The following is a 24,251-nucleotide window of genomic DNA, read 5'->3' as shown; positions in this document are numbered from 1 at the left end:
AAAAACACACCAAAACCTTGATTCAAAAAGGTTCTTATTTTGGCTGCACAAAACTTAAATGACTCAGTTTTGAACAGTGAATTATTTTAATTCTGCTCCAGCGTACTTAAGTTACACTGCTTGCTGAGGTCAACTTAAAGAACAGTGGGTTTGGAGGACAGCTTTAAACCTGAATCCCAAGACAACAGGACACAACAGACACCCACAGACAGGTCCTGTTACTCTACAACAAGTGGTTGCTATAAGGCAAAATATTTTAAGTACTACACATAGAAGAACAGAGACAAAACATACACAAGAAACACCTGTCCATTCAAATTAATAAAGTTACAAACCCAGATATGGTTTTGTATTTCTTTTCACCCATCACCATAGTGTATTACTGTTTTTCCCCTGCCTCTACAGACCAATTTTTTGATTAGTTTATAACAGACCCTCTTCAGGTTTTGTATTTCCAGCAAAAACTTTAAATGTGAAGAGATTAGTATCTCAGGGCAGAATACCGAACATTGCTGCTGCACTGCACTTCACATAGGGCAACTGTTATAATACAGAAAAACCTCTACAATCATACACCACACGCCTGAGTTCTCCAGCACTTTAACAACAGTAATTGCCACTTACCTAAAATGTTTCATTCAGAATGCTCAAGCGGCCTTACAAAACATCGTAGAGGACAAAAAAGAAAAGACCAAACCACAAACCCCAAACCACACTCAAACTGTTACCCTATTTTAGCGTAGCTGTGGATTTATAGTTATGTTAACCTAATGGAAGTCTGGGCTTCCTTTGAAAGTGGCAACTCCATGCTCCTGCCTGGCCCTGGTCAGGTATCTGCTCCCTCCCAAAGGCTGGACTTAGCACTTGTGTAGCTGTGAGGTGAGCTGGATCAAAAAACGGACCTGCTGAATAAATTTGCAAAAAGAATTAAAATAACATGAAAAAAAAATTACTAATTTTCAGCCAATCAGTCCAACAGCAAAGAGCTGCAAGAGCACTAGTACCAACGTAGTGCAGGCAGGAATGTCAAAAGGCAGAGGGGAGCCGGGGTTCTCCCAGCAGCTGTGTCACGGCCAGCTCAAAGCGACTGCAAAACCTCAGCCAGAGGACGAGGGAGGTCGGTGGAGTTTTAAGTCTAAGCTTAGAGAGAGGTGCAAGCCTAGACATCAATTCCAGGGGTTCAAAATCCCCACTGCTTTTCTAATCGTTTGCACACCTGAGATAAAAACCCCAACATTTTAATATGAGCTATGGAACTAAATGTGCTTATTTAGTATTTTGAACATAGAAACAACAATTTTAAAAAACCCTACCATTGCTGTTTGCAAAACTTCGTCAGCAAGAAGAAAATGCCAAAGGAAAGAGAACAATTTAAATCACACAAAGCCATATTCCATGAAAAACTGGTAAAGGCAGCTGGCCTTTTCCTGGCAGATTTTAACAAAAGAAAGTGAAAGGAAGCACCAGACAGCCTCCTTCCAGGACCAGCACAAGCACATTTCATCATTTCCCCTGTATGCTTCCAAGGGGAAAGGTGTATTAACACAGAGAGCCCCCTGAAGCAGCTTCTGCATTTATGTACTTCAAAGCAAAAATAATACTTTATTTGGACACTCATCAAATCATGACAAAAGCAAAATTCCAAAGGTGGGTTGTAAACTGCAAGCCCACCCTGCTTACCTGTCCCGACCTACCACCAAAAATCAGCATCTGCTAATTAGAACATTCAATAAATAGAGAATTACATCCTTCATAATTTTAGGCTTGGCCACAAATACTGCCTTTTCTTTCTTTCTTTCTTTTTTTTTCCTGTGATGCCATGTCTTGTCCGCTTTAAAAAAATACAGACAAAACCTGAAGTATTTTATTGAACAACAGACCCAGCAGCAAGAACAAATTCAGTAAAGGAATGGTAGAGAAATAAAACTGACATGCTGCTTGTTAATACACTACTCCTACCATACATTTTAATAAATTACGCTATCAGCTAAATAGGCTCCGTCAGTACCCCTGGAGACACTCATCCCCAACTGGATAAGGCCCTGAGCAACCCGCATGCCCGGCCCCGCTCATAGCTGGGAGGTCGGACCAGGTCTCCAGAGGTTCCTGCCAACATCAGCAACACTGTGACTCCAAGTTCTATTTTTTATTTTCTGACTATTTCCATTACAGAAAGTAGGCCTGCTCTCCCTGAAGGGTTTCTCATTGTCCTCAAAGAGAGGGGCCATAAGGCAAATATCCTACCATAAGGCAACCGTCTCCTGGCTGTAATTTACGTGTTAAAGGCCTGCAAGTCGTAGCAGCGTGACTAATATTATGCAACTTGGAGGATACAGACACAACTAAGTACAAGGTATGGGTATTTTTAAAAGTGCACTGAGAATGTTCTTTAATTATTTACACACCACTTGTTAAAAAAGGCCATGCTTACCTGCAAGCAGTAAGAACTTGTTTAAATACGCAGCCGCCTTAGGCTTCTAAAAGGTCTGCAAACTCCCAATCAAAAATTACTGCTGCCCCATCAATGTGTCATATAAATGTTGGCATGTTAATTGTGTATTTATAAGATTGTTAATGGTTAGTTAATTTACCTCCCACACTATTATTGTACTTGAAATGATTTAATGTCTGCTAAGGGAGTTAACAACATGTAACAGCAGATGCGAGAATTTTACCTTTATACTCTGCACCCCGACTTCATGCTATTAACAGTCCATGTGCTAAATTAGCCAAGCTTCTTTATAATTTTACATATGCAATTGCTTTTCTCATAAACACAAGCAGTGAAAAATTGCCAGAAATTCTATTTCAAACTCTGAAGTTTAATACAAACACATTTTTTCTTCAGAATTTTCAAAAGGACAACTTAAAACTAGTTTCTCAATAAATGTTAACTGGAAATTCTATTAACAGTTCACACCCCTAAAAAAACCCAAAAACCAACAGAAAACAAGTTCAGACTGCAAAATTCAGTTCAGATTTTTATGCCATATTTTAGCAGTTGTTATCTACACAATTCTAGCTGGTTCCTCCTTTTGATAAAGGCAAAACACAAACAGATGGCACAGACCTGGTCTGAGGAACAATGACCTCCAATGAAGTAAAAGAATTCAGAAAAGCAAAGTTCAATTTTGCAAACCTTTATCACAAACACCTTGAAGCCTCCATCTTATCAGTTCCAGCAAAATTACAGGTACAAGATCAATTTCCAAATCTACTGAGATTTGCCAGCGTACCGCCTCTTCTGCATTTCTTATACCCAACCACCATTATCACATTCACGTCGTAGCTGAATTTAATGGAATTCAGGGACCTCCTGAGCATCATCAACTTCTTCAATCATAAACAAAAATTAAATGTTCTTTTAATACTTAGGCTACCTAAACATTATTCTCCTATTAAATAAAACATTTTGCAGACAGCTGTCAAGCATACTCTATGCCAACACTAAAACCGAAAAGAGCAATGTGAAACCTATGCAACCTTAACAGTATTTATGTATGACATGATATACAGGTTAGTGTTACGATGATATACTATTTATTGGCAAACACCTCCCATGATTCATCACATAGGTGGACAGAGCTGAATCAGACCATCGCTTTCTTCTTGATCTTTATTATTCATCTGTCTTACATTCTGCGTATTATCTAATCAACACCCTGGATGTGAATGCCCTCGCTCACCTTCTCCTTCGTCTCATCACTGTGTTACCGAAGTGCCCCAAATACCATGGAGGGCACAGCCCCCTATTAGTCTTGTGCAGTTAAAAAATATCCTCAAAGATGTAAATCAGCACCATCAAGAGGCTGAACAACTTGCCAGGTTTCACAGGAACTTTGTAGAATAATTAGACAGCTGGATCTCACTCTACTATTTTTATCAGAAGTATTCCTCTTCCAGTAACCCACTGCTATATTTATGGCATCTATAGACTTTCACAGCAAGTGAAGCAAGGCTGTTATGCAGATCAACCTCATTCATAATACAACATACAATAAGTAATGCAGAACGTTCTAACAAATTATTCAGCTCCCAGTAGGTGACACAAAGGTCTTGAAAAGAGGATATGCACTTATACAAGCTATACCTTAAACACACAGATGAGCACATCTGAATTTGGGGAGGCAACTTCATCATCACAACATATTAAGTCTTCTTGTGACGCTCCCACTTGCTTGATATACTGTAATTATTTAAATAAAAGATTTTCTCACTTTCCTCTTTCCCCACCAAAACCCCCACACATAATCCAAAACCCAGTTTGATTTATATTTGCATGTTATCCTACATTGTGTCAATGAGATATCAAAGCAAGCATGCGATAAGGGGAAAGGACAAACTGAACCCACACCTCTTATGATTGCCACCCTTCCGATCTGTCCTATCAACCCACCATGTATCAGCGCACACAACAGCAGATGTGGCTGGAAGCACTGTCTTGCTGCTCCAGTGCTGGACCACATTCACTTGTGGGACTGCAACCACGTCTCAACCTGTTTTTACTGCTGATTTCAGAAGAAAAATTTGACCTTGAGCATGAAAAATGCTAAATGCAGATTACCTTACTTTTGGGAAAACACAGTTACTCTGGATTGAATTTTCTGATTTGTTTTAAATATACACAGTTGAATTTGATAAAATCCTTCCCTCCTTTCCCAGGGAAAGGTGGCTGGTCACTACACCAGACTGTGGCAGCCGAGGCCGGCTGCATTGCACTTTCACAGCTGCCAGCAGCAGGGCAGGACCCCCAAGCCAGCCTTCCACTGCTCCCCAGCCCTCCGCTCTGCTCCCCAGTCTCACCGCGTAGGCTCCTTAAATGCTCCTGGTGGGTCGATGGACTTCACTTAGTAAAGCAAAGCTAATGACAAAAGGCATTTTTTCGAGCACCGCACCTGTCCCTGTAAGGAGTCCACAGACATCAGGTCACAACTGTAGAGCTCCATCAAACAGTCTGGCTACTGCTGGCTCATCTTCAACTTAAGGGCATTGTTCCGAAAACTGCAAGGTAATGCTGTCTTTTCATGACATGCTACAACTGGTCATAGTACAAGAAATATTTTCCTTGCAGAAAATTTTGATATCAATGCCCTTCATGCTTGAAAATATAGCACGTATAACGCACAGAAATTTGCTCATAGACCTCGAAAGCTAGAATAAATGATAAAAATTGGAGAAAGCTGCAAGCTGCTAAAAGCATTCTGCTAAAGGGAAGAGCTACAACTTTGAAATTCTACCAATTCTAATGGAATAATTTTAAGAATCGTTCAGTTCAAATGGCTAAAAGCAGCTGTAAATTCTTCACACACCTCTCAAGCCAATTCCTGCAAGGTTATTTTGCTCTCTGAATTACAAAAGTAAAAAGCAAGAAGCAGAAAAAAAAAATCTCCTCTTTCCTATTCAGCAAAGCTGTAGCTTTTTTTTCTTTTCCTTTTTTCCATTTTGTATGGTTGGTTGGGTTGGGTTTTTTGGGGGTTTTTTTTGTTTATTTTTGAGTAAGTATGTTTAAATTGACCATCTTCCTTAAGGAAGTAATAAACAATTGAAGCCTTATTCAATGTAATGAAAAATATTCCAAAGATGCAACTTCTGGAAGGTACCACCTAGATCTAAAACCATTACTAATAATATCAAAATACAGCAGCTGGAAGAATTATATAACATCACAGGTCATCTTATCGCTTAAAGGCTTCCATAGCCACTGGACTTAGACACCTCTCCAACTGTAGCTCTTTAAAGTGGTCTTAAAAGCTTATGAAAAAAATGGGCAGATTAGAATAAAAAATTTATTTTCCACCACATCATATAAGCTGGAATAGGACAGTGCGAACATACTTCAAAATTTGTGATTCAGGTTATGTGAAATAATTCCAGTTAACTTCTGTCTGCAATTGCAGAAGAAATGGTTCTGTGGTTATCTACATTTGCAGCAGTACAAATAATCAAAGCCCTTGAATGCCACACAGACTCCTGCGCATGCAGGATAAAGGAAAGTGAACCGCAATATATGAAAATTCAAGTTTATGTTTCAACAAAAGCTCAAGTGCATTTAAGAACGAATACTTATCTAGAGAAGCTGTCACTCATGCTTTGGGTCCTATCATTAAAGAGGAAATAATCATTTAAAGTAGCGATCTCACAAGTGAAACTGGAATTTGAAAGTTATGATGAGAAGACACCACATTGCACACAACTTCCAACAAATTATTCGTTAGTTTTCAAACCTGTAAATCAATCTGGCATTAGCGACGTGTTTCTACGTTTATGAACTGCTTGGAATTTGGCTGTATTTTTGTTGTAATACTAATCAGGATGCAAATTATACCAACTCCAATATTTTAATTATTGAGCTTTAGGGAAGGAGGGAGACAATACTGGAATATGTACAGAAACTGTATACTCTCCTCTATTAGCTTCCTGATTTTGTCAAATCTTCATTTAATTGTACACAAATTTATTCTCAGCTAATCTGAGCTATCTTGCATCAAGATTTTAAGCAAATAAATAAGTATAAAAAAATGCAGAGATTATAAATTAGGGCAGACAAATCTGTATCTAGACTCATGCCTGCAAAGAGCATTCTATCAATATAGTGAAATGCTAATCTCCTAATTAACAACCTAATTAGGTAATTATGGCTTTGCAGAGGGATGCCTAAATGAAATATGACAACATGGTCACCTCTTTATATGGCACCTGTGGGCCTTTTCAGCTGTCACTGCAAAGAGTGCAATATCAATTTGAACAGATGACAAAGTGTTGTCATTTTTCATTCTGATATTGTACTGAATGGTTTGGATAGAAGCAGTTAGAAAAGCGGCGTCTTGCCTGGTTTTTGCCTAATCTAAATATGTGCAAACACTTTGCTTAATTTTTAATGTCTATGATTATGCTTATTTTTTCATACTGGCTAGCAAGCATTACCTAACACACACATTACATCTGCAATGTCATATTGTGATGACCCACCACACTGGAATCCCTATTACCTAATTTCACAGCATGTGTCCATGAGAATTTACTATCCAGAAAAAATATGAGTATTTGAGTTCATTTTTAAGGCTTAACTGCCGATTTTAAAGCAATAAAACAAAAACAGATTATCTTTTAAATAACACATTACAATTTCCATTTTATTTTTACTCCTGATGAATCCAGAAACAGGGAACAACAGTCACTGCCTGGGAGTGGTGAAGACTACTGTACTTTTGCTTGCACAGAAAGCTGGAAAGGAATACTTTCAACAGTGGCACAGCACTTTTACATAGAACCATGGCTTTTCACTCATGTGCCTAAAATGCTTTAAAGACAATTCGCCAAGCTTTAACGTTCCAAAGATGAACAAATAAAATACCCAACTGCAAAGAGGAGGGTAAAAGCATAGGCTTGGACTGCTCAAATTTTAGACCAAAACTTCTATTTTGGCTCTTTTCATTGTGGCATTCATGAGCCTAAAAATAACCTCCGTAAATTTTACAAGAACCTATACAAACTTCAATCTTTAAGAAAACAATGAAACAGAAAGCTCCAACATTTGATCTTTTTTTGCCTGTATAATATTGACAGAGATGACCCGTTTTTTTTCCTGAGCAAGACTCACTAGCTATGTCTACATTGCAATCAGCAAGTGGCATTATTCATAAATTTCCAGTATTTCACCTATTGCAGCTGCTTCAGAAAGCCTGCTGAAGCTTTGTGCTGAAGCTACATTTCAGTGAAAGGTGTTTCAAAGCATGTGAAGGTTCACAGCCTTGAGGAGGTTGCTCCAGGTTGACCCCAGACAAAGCCTGGGGCCTCACTGTAGCTACAGCCAGCCCATGGGATCTTCAGAACAGCCTCTGTGCAGCACTGCAGGCGTACCACAAACAGGCTTCCTGGTCCTCGACAGTGAGGTGCAGTTGAGCTCCTCCAGCATTTGTGTATTAAACTGAAGCACATACCAAACCATATAGTTTTGTATTTGTCTTTTTTTTTTTTCCTCAGTTTGTTGCCATTCCACATGAAAATATTTTTATTGCATAAAAAGGATGATCACAATGTTATTTTTTTATGTCATCACAAGGTGCAAGCTGCTTCTGACTTCACAAATGCTCACGAGGATACCTACCTAAAAAACTACTGGGGACTTCAAGCCCCTTTAGGACTCTACATCAAATGTAACCAGACAGATGCACACTTTTTCAACAATAGATGAATCTGTTTCCTCTGGCTGTTAATTTTTGTCTTGACAAATTTTTGGTCTGTCTCCTTTAAGAGTACACAAAACATTCAAGGAGCTTTGTTTTGTTTTCAAAATAGCTGATTTAGATACAATACTTCTTGAGCAATAAGGAAACAAGGTAGGGATTGTCCTGCTGTTTTGTATAAGAAACTGAGATTACAGACAATGAATAGCTGGTTATCACAGTTCAATAAAGCTGCTCAGCAGACATGCGCGCTCACACACAAAATTAATATTGATATGCATCCTGGAGTCTTTGTTACAGGTACTGCCTAACAGAAAAGCCCGCACTTGGTCACTTCTGACAAATGGAGAACTGCTGCCTGAAAAACCTAAGACAGCAAACTCATCGCATTGCACATCTCAAACGTAAGGCAGCATCACACCCACGAACAACCACAATTGCCAATGACACAACTAGTATGTAGTACCCCTGCCCCTGCAATAGCATTTTGTGTGCGGCTAGGGCCAGCAGTGCCACATTTCTGCTTCTGCACCGCATAGCTCCCAGCCCATCCCTTCCAGTAGCTAAAAGGGAAGAACTGAAGAAAGCCTGAGCTCTACCTCCCCCTTCCTCAGCAAGTGCCACTCATCCATCTCCAAAGCAAAGCGTCAAACCAAGTTGCCACTCGGGAGACCTGCTGCTCCAACACGGGGCTGCGCTGCTGTCAGGGGCATGTGACTCACATCCTGTTTATTTGCTGTCCCGTTTGTTAATATAACTGACCTTTAAAGATGGGGTCTGTTTCTCATGCTCAAAACTTGGGAAGGTCAGGAAAATTTGTGCTACAGAATGTGCAACTCACAGATCATTCTGGTGACCACTTCATCTGCTGAGGCCTTTGCCAATTCAAATGGAAATCTAGGTAAGAACTCTGCTGTTAGACACATTTGTTATTTGTTGCAACAGGGTGAAACAGTCAAACCAATAAGCAGATGATGAAAGGGTGTGATAAGACCGACCTGAAACATGACTGAGGAAGAAATGTACTAAATTGATTCTAATTCACTGCTTCAGTTATTTCTGTACAAGTCTATGTAGACAATGATCTCATTTTTTTAAACTAATCCAAAAAAGTGTCCGTGAACAGATTTGCTCTGAATTTGAAAAAATAACAGAGTTTAATTCCCAACCTTGCATCTACCCAATAAACCTCTGAAACCTAAAATCACATAGAACATACTCAGAAAATCCAAGCTTAGATCTAAGCAGTTCACATGTAAATAGTCACTAAACTTCCACTAAAACTGAAATCAACTCGTTGCTGTATCTCCTAGAAATCACTTTCACTCCCTCACCCGTATCCCTGCAGTGAGAACACCAGTTCTGATCGCAGCTCGCCATGCACATGAAAAAACAAGGACACAACCCAGCAACATGCTGAACACGCTCATCTTGCAAGCACCCAAGCAGCCAGAGGAATAACCTGGAGGCTGCAGGAGCACCCAAGACGAAGCTAAGAAGCGTGGAATCAGTAATTCAGATGAAGTGACAGCATTAGGCCAGTAAAGACCCCAAGGCACGCTGTGGGCTGCCAGGCTGTGACCAAGCGTGAAGCATTTCCAGTGCAGCCCTGGAATTCTCTTACCCGTCTGCCCCCTTCACCACGCGCCCAAATCGAACATTCCAGCCGACGCTCCATCCCCTTCATCCTTCCCCTCAGACGTTACTGTGGGATGCTCACCTCCCCTGCCCTGGTCGCCCCGACGGCAGCCGGCCGGGCCAACGCGTCAGACCGCCTGGCTCCGCAGCGGGCCATCCCTCCCGCCGGCTCCTCCGCAGGGGCAGCCCCGCGCGGTGCCGGCCGCCCGTGGGGGCCCGGGGAAGCCGCCGGTCTCTTGATTCTCAGAAACACCTCTGCTGCCAAGGCTCACGCCTCCCTGTGACACGCCATTTCAGGCCGCGGGTTTACCACGCTTCTATTTGCAGAAATGAAGGAGGAGTTCCAGTGCACAGCGTCGCTGCCCCGGGAGAGCCGCTGGACCCGCTGCCGGCCGGTCCCGGGCAGGCACCCCGCCGCCGGGCTCCCGCCCGCCCCCCTGAGACACCCCCGCGGCGCTGGGCCGAGGACCCCGCACGCCTCCGCACTTACAGGCCTCGCCGCCGCGCCGCTCCGTGGGGCCGGGCCGGACCGGACCGGGCCGGGCGCCGCCTCCTCCCCCGCCGGCGGGCCAGGGCTGCCGCTTCCGGGTCCGGAGGACGCCGCGGAGCGAGGAGAGCTGGGCCGTGCCGCGACCCGGAAGCACCGCCTTCGGAAGTGACGCGACCGACGGCGCACATGCGCGGGGTGTGTGCACCGCGGCGGCGGCAGCGGCGGCTGGGGGGCGGGGCCTGTTGGTCCCCCGGTCCCGCTTGTGGCAGGGTTTCGCGTCGCGCTGCGTCCGGCGGCGGCACGGAGGGGCCTGGCGCTGGCGGCCGAGCCGCCGTTCCTGCCCGCGGGGAGCGCGGCTGGCCCTGCCCGCGGGGACTCACCGGGCACCGCGTGTCTGCGGTCACGTTAGTGACACGCCTGAATAGAAACGTTGGTAAAACCTCCCGAAAGATCCGAGTTTTTAATGAGGAAAACGGTGTAGTTAGTAGTTTGAGCTGTGCCTCTCATTGCAAATAGAGAAACTGGATGCTTTTCTAGTGGGGATATACCACTCTTATTTCCACATTTGCCTGCTTTTTCTTTGGAACAGTATGGGATTCATATTTATTTTGTGGTTTTAAACCAAACCTTACACATAGCGCTTGGTACACAAGCACAAACAGGGTGAATTTACAGAAAGGTAACTTCAAGAAAGTAATTAACGATACTGGCCGTCCTTACAAGCATGAGAAAAGTCCGAGCGGGTGAGACACTGCTGCCTCCGGCCCAGAGGACGGCGGGTACTGCTCGGAGCGAGCAGGTGGGACCAGCTGCTCTCCACTGTCCATTCACCTCAGACCTTAGCACCATCCAGAACTGGAGATGTTACTGGCTACTTCCAAGGGCTCATTTTCCTTTCAGTGGCTGTTTGTGGCCTATTGGCCATGTACATCAGCCCTTTTCAGACCCACTGATGCTGTCTGCCTCTGCAATCTCCTGTGGACGTAATAAGGCAGTATCTGTTAATTCCTCAGCAATCCGTGACCTCACAGTCTCTAAACAGCGGTGCACATCAACATAAAGCAACCTTAAAAAAGGACAGCACTGGAGGACAGTGGAAAGCATTATACCGAGTGCCACCAAGGGCACCTGAGGGGAGGTAACGTGTTTGATACTTCCAGGAGCAGATAACAGCGGCCAGCATCAGTGGCTGAGCAAAGGCAAGGAGCCGAAACTGCCCTAGGAAACAGCAGATCATGGGCAGTGCAAGGCCACAACCGGGAGGCACAGCAGAGTACAGAGAGCCATTCTCCATCAGTCGTCTCATGCTGGAATTAAACTTGACTCAGCCTGATAAAACAGTGGAAAACCCAGCAGAGCAGCTGTCTGCTGATTTGGTGAGGCGAAGGGGATCACCATGGGGCGAGATGAGCACCACAGCTGGCACGGGAGCAGCATCCCATTTGTTTCAGTGCCAGGTAGCCATTGGAACTGCTCACCTCTTCTGTGAAATTTTGCCCTCAGCGGACAAATGCAAACTGATCTGTGAAATATTCAAAATAACAGTAATAAAAAAGATCTTTGGAGTAGCATTCTTAATAAAGCCGGGTGACACTAGGAACACATTTGCTCAAACCAGAAAATGGTACGTGGTCAAGATAGAAGATAATTAGAATTTGAATGAACATGCTAATTGCTTGGAGGGACAGTAAAGGCATAGTTATGTTAACCAGAAGTAATCTGCAACAGTTAAACATAACCATTGTGAGATATGGTTAAGGGTTCCAAATCAAACAGATGACATCCAAGTTACGGTCCTGAGTGAAGGTATGATGATGGTGATGTCAACCGTGATTGAGAGAAGAGGCAGGCAGAAGCCAAGGAGAAAGATTAAGAGCTCTGTTTTAGCCACACTGCGTCAGAGTTGTCAGCCATACATCCACAAAATGTCAGAGATGAGGATGAGATTTTAGTTTGGACATGACTTCTTTCAACTGAAACTGTCCATCACAGATACAGTACATACAATGAATTAAATATCATTTTAATTGCTACAGTGGCTCCTGATCATTGTGCCACAAGTGGTCTGCCCCTTCCCTGAGAGGTCTCTGTAGCAAGTTTTGTTATAAAAACGTGCTCAAAACGTGAAGAAAATGGATCAGGATTAAAGCGGCTTCCTCCATGCGTTTGCGTGCGGCAGGTGTGCACAGGCGGGGCTTCGGAGGGCCGGCAGTGCCCCGAAGCGAACCCAGGTGAGTCCACACACACAGCGGCCTCCTCCCTCGCGGCTCGGGCCGCCTGTCTCACATGCGAAAGGGCTCCAAAACCGATCTGCCGCCGAGGCGGCACCCGCTGAGGCGCAGCCGGCCGAGCCCGGGCAGCCCCTCCGTCGGCTCCGGCCTGGCGACAGGGCGCGACGGGCTCCGCCGCCCGTGCTCGCAGGCGCGTCCAGGCCCGCCGGCCGCCGGGCTCGCAGGCGCAGGCCGGAGCCCCCGAGGGGGAGGCCGGGGCCCGGCAGCGCGGCGGCGCCGAGGGTAACGGGGCGGCCTCGGCCCGGGGGTCGCCATAGCAACGGGAGGGGCGGGGCCGGAGCGCCGGTCGCCCCGGCCACGTGACTGTTTGAACGGCCCAATCAGAAGTTTCTCAGCCGGGGGGGCGGGGCCTCCGCGGGGGCAGGCGGGCGCGGCACCTCCCCGCGCGGACCGAGTGGCCGGCCCCACCGCCGGCGCCCGCCCCCACGCGTTGCGATTGGCCGCCGCTCCCGCCGCTCCCGGCCCGGGGCCGCCCCCGTGTCCCCCCCCTCCCGGGGGGCGCCACCGCCGCTCGGCCCGGCGGGAGGGCGGCCCCGCGGAGCCCCGGCCCCGTGAGGCGGGCGGGCGGCCCCGGGCGGGGCGGTGGCGGCGGCGGCCCCGCCCGGCGGGGCGGGGCGGGGCGCGCGGCGTCCCGCGGGAGGGGCGGGGCGGGGCGCGGGGCGGGGCACGGCGGGCTCCGCGTCCCTCTCGCGCGCGGCCGCTCTCCTCCTTCACAGGGTGACACGTCTGCGGTGAGTGAGTGGCGTTGGCAGGCTGTCAATCCCTCACCGGAGCGGCCATCAAACAACATAAAACACACACAGGCACCGGGCGGCGGGGCTCATAAATTCCAGCGGGCTGATATTTTTGCACATTGCTTTGCAGAGAGTGTGTAATTAATTTTTTTACAGTTCTTTCCCCGTTATTTCCGCTCTTTTCTTTGCACAAGTTCAAACTTTTGATTGCTGCTGTTTTACCCCCGTTGCACAGACTTGGGATCATTTGTTATTTTTGGGGGGGAGGGCGATTAATTTTTTTTTTTTCCTCTGTGATTGTGTTTTCTTGGCTTTTTTATGTTGCAATTTGGGGGTGGGGGTGTTCGCCTGGTTTGTTGTGGTTTTTGCTGCTTGCCACCCTCCTAACTTCTTAAGGATTTGAAAGCGAGTTTTTTGATTTTCTAATTTTTTTTTTATTTTTTTTTAAATTTTGCCTTTTTACAAAGAAGATTTTTGGTGGACAAGTGGGGAAAGACATAAAAAGCAACAATAAAAATAAAAAAGGAAAAAAAAAAAAGCTTTGGAGGAAGATTGTACCAGGAAAAGAAAACTGCAAAGAAACCTTATCAACTCATTTATCCAAGCCACAAATATGATGATGATGAAAGAAGATTGTAACTAAAGAAGAGTGATTTACTGCACTGGGAAGGAGAAGAGAGTGGAATAAACAGCTGAGATCCGGTCAAAACACAAATACTAATTTTTTTTGTTGTTGTTGTTGTTTTGTTTGGCTTTTTTTTTTTCTCTCTCTTTTTTTTTTTTTTTTTTTTTTTTTTTTTTTTTTTTTTTTTTTTGGTGTGTGTGTGCAAGAGCGAAATAAGGAGTCAGGAACTGGGACTGACTCTGGGAGCCGGGGGCTGGTCGGCGCTTTCCCTCGCCCCGAAGCCCGGCGCTCTCCCGCCCCGGCAGCGCGGCCCGGGCCGCGGCAGGAGGGATGGACGATCAGTCCAGGATGCTGCAGACTCTGGCCGGCGTGAACCTGGCCGGGCACTCGGTGCAGGGGGGCATGGCCCTGCCTCCTCCCCACGGACACGAAGGGGCAGACGGCGACGGCAGGAAGCAGGACATCGGCGACATCCTCCATCAGATCATGACCATCACTGACCAAAGCCTGGATGAGGCACAAGCAAAGTTGGTTTCGTCTAATTAAACCTTGTCTTTTTTTTCTTTTTTTCTTTTTTTTTTCTTTTTCTTTTTTTTTTGTGTGTGTGTGGTTTTTGTTTCTCTCCTTCCTGCTCCTCTGCAGAGACCCGGAGTCTCACAATTAGAGCAACTTCTTGGTGCCGTAGGAGAAATTGCAAGCAGCCAAGGCAGAGCCAAAGTTGCTATTTAATGATTTTTTTTATATATATATATATAAAAAATAAATATCTAAGTATGCGATGCTTATGCCGTCGCTGCGGTGCGCGGGAGGCTGGGGCCGGTCCCTGCCCGTCCCCGTTGGACCCTGTCCGGCGGCCACCGGCCTCGGGGCCGCGGCTGCTCCGCCGGTCGGTCGGTCGGTCGGTCCGTCCGACGGCCCCGCGCCCCCTCGCAGCGCAACTTTCCCGTCCCTCGCCCCCTGCCCCCTGCCCCCGCCGGGGCGCGATGAATTACAGACCTGACAAGATAGCGCTTCGGGGGGTGGTGGTGGTGGTGTTAAAAAAAAACAACCAACAACCCAACCAAAAAAAAAAACCCTTCAATCCCCCAACCAACCAAACCCTGGCTGTTTTAAATCACAGTAAATACAAAAACAAAGAATGTTAACAAGTCGGCCCCCCCCGCCCCTCCCGCCACCTCCCTAATAAATCAGTTATAATATCGCAGGACGGATCGTACCGGGGACGAGGGGGGTTTGATTTATACCCCTCGACCGGGCAGCATTTGCACGAAGATAATTCGGTATAAAAGTGAGAGGGACGAGGGAGCAGAGACCCGCCAGCCGCGGCGGGGCGAGGGACCCCCGGCCCCGCCGCCCCCCGCCAGCCCCGCGGCCCAGTGCCGGGAGAGCCCGGCCGGTGGCTGCGGGCGCCGGGCCGCGGGGCCGGCGGGCAGGGAAGGCGGGGGGGGGGGTGGGCCGGCGACACGGGGATCCTTCTCGGGGAAGGCGCCATGTTGCTGAAACGCGGCGTTAACCGCTTGTACTCTGCTCTCTTTCAGGAAACACGCACTGAACTGCCACAGGATGAAACCCGCCTTGTTCAGTGTCCTCTGCGAGATCAAGGAGAAAACAGGTAAGGGCCGCCCGCGCCGCCGCCGCAGCCATCTTGATCCCTCCTTCCTTCCACCCGCCGCTCCGCCGGCGGGGACGGCGCCGGCCCCTCCGCCGCCCCTCAGCCGCCGGAGCGGGCTGGCGGGAGCCGCCGGCCGCGCCGCCCGGCCCGGGCCCGGCCCGCCTCGCCTCGAGTCCTGCCGGCCTGTCCCGGCAGCGGACCGCAGGGGCCGGCTCGCTGTGAAATGGCGCGGGGGAGAGACCCCGCCGCTCCCCTCACAGCCCCGGCGGGGCCCGGCCGCCCCTCAGGACACTTCGCAAAATACTTGTTCGAGCTGTGTTACCTCGCTGCCCCCTCCCCGGGACGCGCGGCGGGGCCGGGAAAGTTCTGCGGGTGCCCGGGGCTGGGGAGGGCAAAGCTGCGCCCCTGTCGGCGCAGGGCCGGGGCTCCGCGGAGACCCTGCGGGGTGCCCGGCCATGGATGCTTTGACCCGGGTCTGCGCCGAGTGCAGCGAAGCTTGAGTTGCTCTTGGTCGTTGATGTTTTAAATGCCAAAAATTTTCATCTCAAAAGTACCGAAAATTTATTTTTTTCTACATTAATGCGAGACTCTGGGTTTTGCTTAGAGGCATTTTAGGGGATTTTTTGCAATTTTTTCACATCACTGAATTTACTGCTCTTTTTTTTTTTTTTCCTCCCTGAAGAAGAAAATTTGCAAAGTACTCAGATTTGTACTATGGGAATGAGAACATTTATTATGATCCGGATTTTAAAATAAATGCATACATTGGCTGGCTTTTTAGCTATATTTGATACGCAATCATGTCCCCCTTAATTCCACACCAAAAAAATAGAAGACTAGACGAAAGCAACAAACGTGAAATCATTGCAAATCTCAGCTGAGTAGCCTAAAGTGCACAGTTCTCAGTAAATTATGGTGCTTTATGTCCGAGGGTTTCTTTGCTACCGGGGATCCACTTCAGTTTCTGCTGACAGCTAAGCACTAGGGTATTGACTGTGTTGTGAATATTAAGATTGATTCTGCTTTATATTGCATTATTTTACCCAGGATAAGGGGAATGATCCCCTTTCTGCCCTCCCTCCCCGCCTACCTGCGTTTTGCCTCGATCAGCTCGTAACCCCGTTCCGTCCTTCTTTGGCTTGTGTTTGTTTTCTGCCTTTCCCTAAACTTTTTTGCCTGTCCTGCTCCGGAGCCAGCCAAGCAGCCTGCCCTCGATGTTCAGACATTTTGCAGCAGGGATTTCAATTAAGGAGGCAGGCGTAGGTCCTGCGATCGCTTTATTTGCAGAGGGCTTAGCCTGACTGTTTTGAAAGGAAAGTATAGTCAGCCACATGTCAGAGGTGAGCTGCGAAGAAAAACCCGCGTCCTTTCAGCAGTGGGGATTACTGGCAGAGGGTGTTTGGTGAGGCCACCGCCGTCTCGAGGCGAGAGGGAACCTGACAAGAGACTTTGTGGTCTGAAATGTTTCGGGGTGTTTCAGTGATAACTTGTCAGTTGGGATCCTGCCTTTGTGCTGCAAGTAGTGAGGCCAAGTTTGCAAGTTATCTCTTTTGTGAAATCGCTGAGAACCAACAAAGAGTGAAGGCGTCCGGCTGCCCAAAGGCGAGATCCTGCCAGCCCCGGCAGGGCAGCGCAGGGGGACAGGATTAATGCACCGGGTGATTGATGGAGATGAATCCACACCCCCACCAAAAACTGTTCCCGGAGGGGGACCTTCACTCAGGGTCTCCCAGTTGAGACGAATGTAGGCTTTAGTTAGCATGCTGAAGCAAAGGAAACGTGAAAGTAAATTCTAGCCTACTTGCTGTAAGCTGTTTTTGAGGGAAACGGCTCAAACAATTCTGAACTGGAAGGGTGAACGGTCTGAGATGCAGTTAAAGCAGAGGTGTGCCCCCCCTCCCCCTGTTACTCTGCATTGTCCTGTGGTCCGAGTATTTAAATCTTCCTGCTGCTGGGTCATGCGCTGGTATTTAGTTCTTTTTAATCGGAACCAAAGTTTTCCTTGGTGTTTGCAGTGGGAATTGCCGTGATGGCTTTATCGCTACCTTCTTCTGTGAGAAGGATGAGAGGTGAGGAGGGAGGCTCCAGCCTGTACGTACAGTGTAATTGCAGTCATGTCTGTTCTGAAATAAGTAATGCAATATTTAAGTCATTTTTATATTGAATTATAGGGGTATTTCATACATTTTAGTAGTTTTCAGTATAGTCAGCAAGGACTTTGTGAGTCTGGTCGTGAGAGAACACGTAGAGGAATCCTCAGTTTAGGTGGAACAACTCTATCATTTTCCCGCAGGGGTTAATGAATGCATCGCATTTTTAAAAGCCCCTCTCTTATTCTCACTTAGGGTTAGGAGCTGAAGGTTTTGGTTTGTTTGGTTTGGGGTTTTTTGGTTTGGTTGTTTTTTTTTTTTTACCTGTGAGGTATTTACCATGTACAAAGAATATCACTGAGCTTACTGAATTTAGCCTGACATTTCTTTTTCACGTTTTAACATTTTAAGAAGTGCTGCATAATACATGTAAGAGCTTTACAGATATTAATAGATAGGTGCATTCTTAGAGGCAACCACAAGGTAGCATGGTTTTCATAAAGAAACTGCCACTTATTTCTTTAATTAGTTCAGAGAAAAATGATACCCAAAGTTCTGCTGAAGCCCCTCCGGTAAAATACGAAGATAAGCAAGTGAGAGCCTATGGACTCTGATTTGTTGTATTTTACCCGTTCTCTGAGGTGTTGCTTGGAAGTGTTAAAGTTGCATTCTTCATGCGTGCTCACATCTGTTGCATACCTGTGTAACAGTCTTGTCTCCTTAGGCGCCTACCAGTAGGAATCAAAACCTGATTTGCGTCTTTGGTTTTTTTTTTAATAGCTCTTTTTTACTGACTAAAGATCCTTCAGATTTGTAATTTGATTAAGCCACCATTAGGACGTTGCTATACCTGAGGTACTGTTTATTCTCATGGAGATAGAAATGAAAATATATTAATTCTTACAGTCTTAAAATGGTTAGGGAATTGCAATTATTTCCCAATGGAATGATGTATTATTAGGTCCTGGACTGTGTTGATAGATGATTTGGTTTTTTTTGTCTTTAGAAATGATTTGTATAGGTAGGAGCACAGGTTTAAAAATGCCTTGAATGCATGTGAGTATGTGTGTATGTGTATACATTTATTTATTTATTTCTGTAAGTCCAACAAGAAACAATGATAGCTGCCAACCAAAGCCTAATTTACTGTCACCACAAACCCTAAATAGCATTCATTTACTAGTAAAGCCTAATGGCATACATGATGGTTTGCCAGATTTGTGGCCTTTGTGAGGCTTATAAGCAGGACTGACTTGGGAAGATCATAAAACTTAATGAACTTCTCGACTGCAGGAGGTGTCCGCAGGGGAAGAGAAAGGCCTGCTTGGCTGGTTGGGCTGGTTGAACTATTTTTTATGTCTAAAGAGAGAGGAGGAAAATGTTCATTAAAAACGTTCTCCCCTTGTGCAGAATTTTGTTTTAAAGAATGAAGAAAAAAGGAAAAAAAAAAGAAAAAAAAAAAAGATGTGAAAACCAGACAAATAGTGGTGTTAACCACGGGGCTAATTTCTTGCTGTTCCCCATGTAAGGTAAAACCTTTATTTTTATTGCTACAACTGTAAATAGCCATGCGATGCCATTCCAATGATTAAAGGGCTGTATTGTGTCCTTACTTGCTGCAAAGCTCCTTATTGATGAAAATGGCCCAACTCTTTTAGGAACGCCCCTTGTCAATATGCTGCAAAATCTGTAAACCCACTGTTAGGTAACTCCTGTGAGAAGGACTTGCTTTTTGCCTTGTCTGCTAGCAGTATTTGAAAATGTTAACCCCTTTCTTCTCTGTGGTTATTTAAATATCAAATCATAGGACTCTTCCCTGGCATTACACAAATTTCAACTTTTCTGTGTTTGTAAACTACCATTTGGTGTCAACAACTTGGCAGTAATCTATAATGATACGCAATCCTAGCAATCCTGTCTGGTCATTAAAGGATTCAAATGGAACAATGAAATGGCCGGGATAGCATGCAAATATATATATGGTGTCTGTATGTGTGTCTGTATGTTAGCTGTTTTCCAAGTATCAGCTGTGATGTTATTGTTACTCAGTTGAGCTATTTAAAATATTTATGTGCAGTCCTGGTGTTTTTTTCCAGGCTGCTAAATACATATTTTTTTATTTACCCTGACTACATAAGGAAGTGAGCATCGTGTGTTTATGTCCATACATCTTTTCTTCAGTTTAAACTGTTTAGCTTTTGTTTCCTTTCTTATGCTTCAGTATCCAAGATTTTTTACTGAACCACTGGTTATACTGTTGAATGGTATTTCTTTTTTAATTATCAGCAAATGTATTACAAATGATGATGTGCAGTAGAATGTTAGGTCATTTACACTGTCCTTATGGCAATGACATTGTTTTCTTCATAAACGTCCTGCTAGGAAAAAAATAAATTTAATAAAGTATCTTGATTTTCATTTGGTCATCTGTTTCAAACACATTAATTATTGGAATTTTATTTCTTCGGTGGATTTCTAACAGGGTACTTCTCTGGTTAAGAAAACAGGCGGCTTTGGTGATTATTTTCATTAGAGAAATTCATGATACTTTGTCTTACAGAACATGTAACTACGCCATACCTTTAGACCTTACCATTGTTAGAGCTCCTTGCTATATTTAAATAACAGTCTTCACATTGATTACCAGGATCAGTGTTTCCACATCTTCCCCCCACCCCCCCCACCTCTGTAGAGGATAAATTTGGACCCACTTGTCAATACTAATTTAACTAGGAGCAAGGATTTATTTTATTTTATAGCTATTTTTCATGTCCTCAATTTTATTTTTGAATTTGACACATTTGCTTGCTTATCTGAAAATACCAAATTATATGAGTTACTGTGTGGTGTATTTTAGGATGCTTGTTGTAAGTTAAGGAATTTTTGCATTCAGAGATAAATTATTATTATAGCATATAGTGAATGCAAAAGAGTTTTGTTTTTTTTTTAACAGGATTTAACACATTTATCAAGCTCTATTCGTACAGCTTTCAATGAAAAAGTTGTATGATATGGATATTATGCTGTCTTTTTTCAATTTAAATATTGATTTGTGTGAAACATTAATATAATGATATTTGCAGTCTGCCGTAGACAAATATAAGCAGAATTAGACATACTAAATTGTTACAAATGTAACACAATATTTAAATACATATGAAGGCTATATTAATAATTACATAGTAGAGGATGAGAGAGTCCGGTTTGTATCTCCTCAGTTTTTAGACTGCTTTTCAATTCCTTGCACATCATGCATATGGTGGTTCGATGAATATTTTTATGAATAGCAGGAATGAATACTGAATCTGTGTAGTAGTAAGTCCAAACCAGGGGAGCCCCGAGTGGAGTTTTGCTGTCCTGATATCATTGGTAGAATTAGATGTAGCTGTTTGTATTCCATGAATTGACACCCTGAGAAGAATGCTTTGTTTGTTTTCTCAGCAGTCATGTTTAATGCTATTCGCTTATCAAGGTGATCAGCATGGTTCAGATAACACATGCCTGACACAGCCTGCCTTTTTTCACCATCATGTTGACCTTTTGTCACATTTGCTTTTCTCTGGTAGGCAATTCATGTCTTTAAGTATGAATGGAGTAAATAATTCACATCAATATTTAATATAAATTATTAAAGTTTCTGTCAGCTCTTATAGTTCATGCTTTTATAAAGTTGGAGTAGTTCATCAGCCAAACAGATGAATTGTGCTTCTCAGCTGGACATTAGAGCTCCTCCATAATGCTGTCTTTACAGTGGAAGTAAACAGGGAATTAAATATGAAAGGAAATGAAGCCTGGTACTTGAACGCATATATTTTTCAATAATGCACATTCTTTAGGAAGGCTCGAAGTGCGAGATAAATATCCACTGTAATTTATTTTGCTATTCCCATAGTTTTTTTTTCCTGTTCATGTTGCAAACAGGAATGTAGAAACCCCCACTAACCCTGGCATTTTCTTCTACTCTTTGTTATTAGCCTTCCGTTAGTGCTCCAGCCCCCTTCTTGGGCTTAGGATGGGTGTACTAGTGTTGGGGTTTGTTGGCTGTCCCCCCCGCCACTCCCCCTTAATGTTCTTTTTCTGTTTTTAAAAATTGATGGGGAACACTAAGATGATGAAGTTTCAGGGGGTTTTAGCCTGTTTGTTTGTGAATTACAGTTCATATTTTGTGAAGTGACCTGTGATTGAAAGTAGATTCTGAAAATATTTTTTACCGAAGAAATGGTCTGATGTCTGATGCTTGTAACAGCTATAATGTGTTTATTGCTTCAGAAATTGGATAAAAATAGCACGTTGTGCATAAAAGCATATAGTAAAAATCATTATGCACTTACTTTAATTTTATACCGGTTTAGGTATTTTACTTTAGATTCTTTTGTTAACCATCAGTTCAGTGCATGCTGCACAGTCATATGAACTTGTAACAATATATGAATCACTGAATATCATGCATCCTACAAATCAATCACTTGGAAAGGGGGGTGGTTTTGTGTCATGTGTTTACAGGTCAAAACCTTTTGCTACACTTAAGTCATGCATCAACATTTAAAGCTAATCTCTCATTCCTCATTGTCCATCAGGTGGCTTTTTCATATATTATTTATTTTAAAATTATTTATTGTAAGCGGAAAATGGAATTTAATAATATTATCCTGATAGCGTTTCTTAAAAGAACAATGTTTTTTCAGTATATCTTGTTGTGTATGATGGGGTCAATGAAAGCATCTAGAGTTCTTGAAGTATACAATCTAAATTAAGATTCTAAACAGGCATTACAGATGCTGGTAACTTTGGCAATTATCATTTTGTTTGGTGAACAGTAGTAAAACAGTGTGCGGTAAAAGTGTTTAGAGAGAGAGGATAAATAAATTGAACAGTTTTGCAATGCAAAGTGGTTTGTGGTGTTTTTGAGGATTTCTTGGCTCTTGCTTAACTGCTATTGTGAAGCCTGGAGCAGATTTTCCCATTGCTAATGCCCTAGAAGTATTAATTCACTTTGATATGCTAATTAGAGGGCATTATGCAAGAAATGAGATTAAGTGGCAGCATGAAGCCATTTGCCTGTCAGTAAATTGAGAGCTTTAGCATCAGGAGGAGCTTTGTTTTTTCTGAGTTTCTCTTGGTTTTGCATATAAATAAAATTGATTGAAAGGTCTAGAGAAGCTTCTAGAACATTGGTGGTTCTTTTTCTCCTTCTATGATTATTTAAACTTCATGTTAAAGCCTTTCTCTGAATATTAATTGATCTAATGGGAGATACTGAACATGAAGAATTTCATTGTATTCTCAGTTACTGTATCTTAACAAAAGGAAAGTATTAGAATTCTTTCTGTCATCTGATTTTTGTGGTATTATTTTAGATATATCTTACAGCTTTGTATTATAACCTCTCTGACTGCTAACTGCTGCTGTGCTGAGAACTATACCTGCGTGGAGGCATTTTTGCCAGTCGTGCTGGTTTTGGGATTGGGATAATGAGGGCCCGACCCGCTGAAGTCAAATGGTCGGCTCAGATTCCTGACCGATGGGGCCTTGGACATTTATCACCCCCACTCAGTCACAGCACTTCCTATCATTCCTTATGTAAATCACACGTATATTTTCCTTCATTTAGGAAGGAAGGGGTTGTAATATTGACCATAGATTTTATTCAACTGCCAGAAATTGTGTTAAAGTAACATTAAGGGATTGACTTACAGCCATAAGAGCGAGGAAATTTGGAGTTAATAGTTAAACTCTGCCCTTAACTCAACTCATTGAACCTATTTATTAGAGCAGATATGATACGTAAGATCACTGTGCTGAGACCCCTGCAGTACTAGGACACTCCAGGATGACTCAAAGATGAGAGTTTCTGATCTAGTTCAAATTTTCCTCTGTGTTTTTCTGTGTGGTTTTGTGTGTGTGTGTGGTTTTTATTCAGTCTTGGAGTTGCTTTACTGCAGTTCTGTGGTTAGTTGTCTTTTTATAATACTGTTTAAAAAAATATCAGGGAAGTAATTCTGGAAATTGAACAAAAATTTATCAAAAAATAAAACCAGAACAGAACTGACCCAAGCCTCTCTAGTCCTCTTTGCTTGAATGCCTGTAGAATGTTTGCTGTTCGTGTGCCCATCTCCTCCACAGATCGTTGTCGCAAAGTCAATCAGGGGAGTAGTGCTAGAGTGACAGTGCTCGTTATGAGCCCCAATAGTTATTTAAAAGAAAGGAAAAAGGATAAAAAAATGCCCCAGAGCTCTGTGCGGGGGCTGTTCATGCTAGATGCACATGCTTTCCCTCATCCTGGCAGCTGAAGTCTATCACTGTTGGGAAATTTTTAACATGAACCACATAAGACACAAACCACTGCGGTTTCCCCGAAGCCACAGGGGTTTTCACATCAGCGCAGGACAACTGGCACGTGCGTGCGGGTCCCTGCCCACTGTCCCCTGCCCTCGGCACCCGTGGGAGCTGCGAGCACTCTCCATCTACCCTCCCTCCTCTTCGTCAACAGAGAGCCTGCAGAGCAGTTTCGATCGAAAGCATGATGTCCCTGGTTGTCCTTAGTTCCCAACTAGTTGGCCCAAAGAATCCAATCAGGAATTTATA

At 44.3% G+C, this 24,251-nt stretch overlaps 2 protein-coding genes across 9 annotated transcripts in view; one reads left to right on the top strand and one right to left on the bottom strand.

Moving 5' to 3' along the window:
- MAPKAP1 (MAPK associated protein 1) overlaps positions 1-10,465 on the bottom strand; it is a 107,325-nt gene extending 96,860 nt beyond the window's left edge. For all 3 annotated transcript variants that reach the window (XM_056351215.1, XM_056351213.1, XM_056351214.1), the window contains exon 1: positions 10,315-10,465. The gene's annotated coding sequence lies outside the window, so the exon portion shown is untranslated. The remainder of the gene's footprint in view (positions 1-10,314) is intronic.
- A 2,841-nt stretch (positions 10,466-13,306) lies between these two features.
- PBX3 (PBX homeobox 3) overlaps positions 13,307-24,251 on the top strand; it is a 115,692-nt gene continuing 104,747 nt past the window's right edge. For 2 of the 6 annotated variants that reach the window (XM_056351605.1, XM_056351600.1), the window contains exons 1-2: positions 13,307-14,491; positions 15,503-15,576. In XM_056351605.1, coding sequence (XP_056207580.1) covers positions 14,295-14,491; positions 15,503-15,576 — 271 coding nt within the window. In that variant the 5' untranslated portion in view covers positions 13,307-14,294. Of the gene's footprint in view, positions 14,492-15,168; positions 15,245-15,502; positions 15,577-24,251 lie in introns of those variants that run through there. The other 4 variants (XM_056351601.1, XM_056351604.1, XM_056351603.1 and 1 more) reach the window with 4 other exon arrangements.

The sequence above is a fragment of the Falco biarmicus genome, chromosome 9 (genome assembly GCF_023638135.1).
Source record: "Falco biarmicus isolate bFalBia1 chromosome 9, bFalBia1.pri, whole genome shotgun sequence".
NCBI classification, from domain to species: Eukaryota; Metazoa; Chordata; class Aves; order Falconiformes; family Falconidae; genus Falco; species Falco biarmicus.
This window is presented reverse-complemented; position numbering and strand designations above follow the sequence as displayed.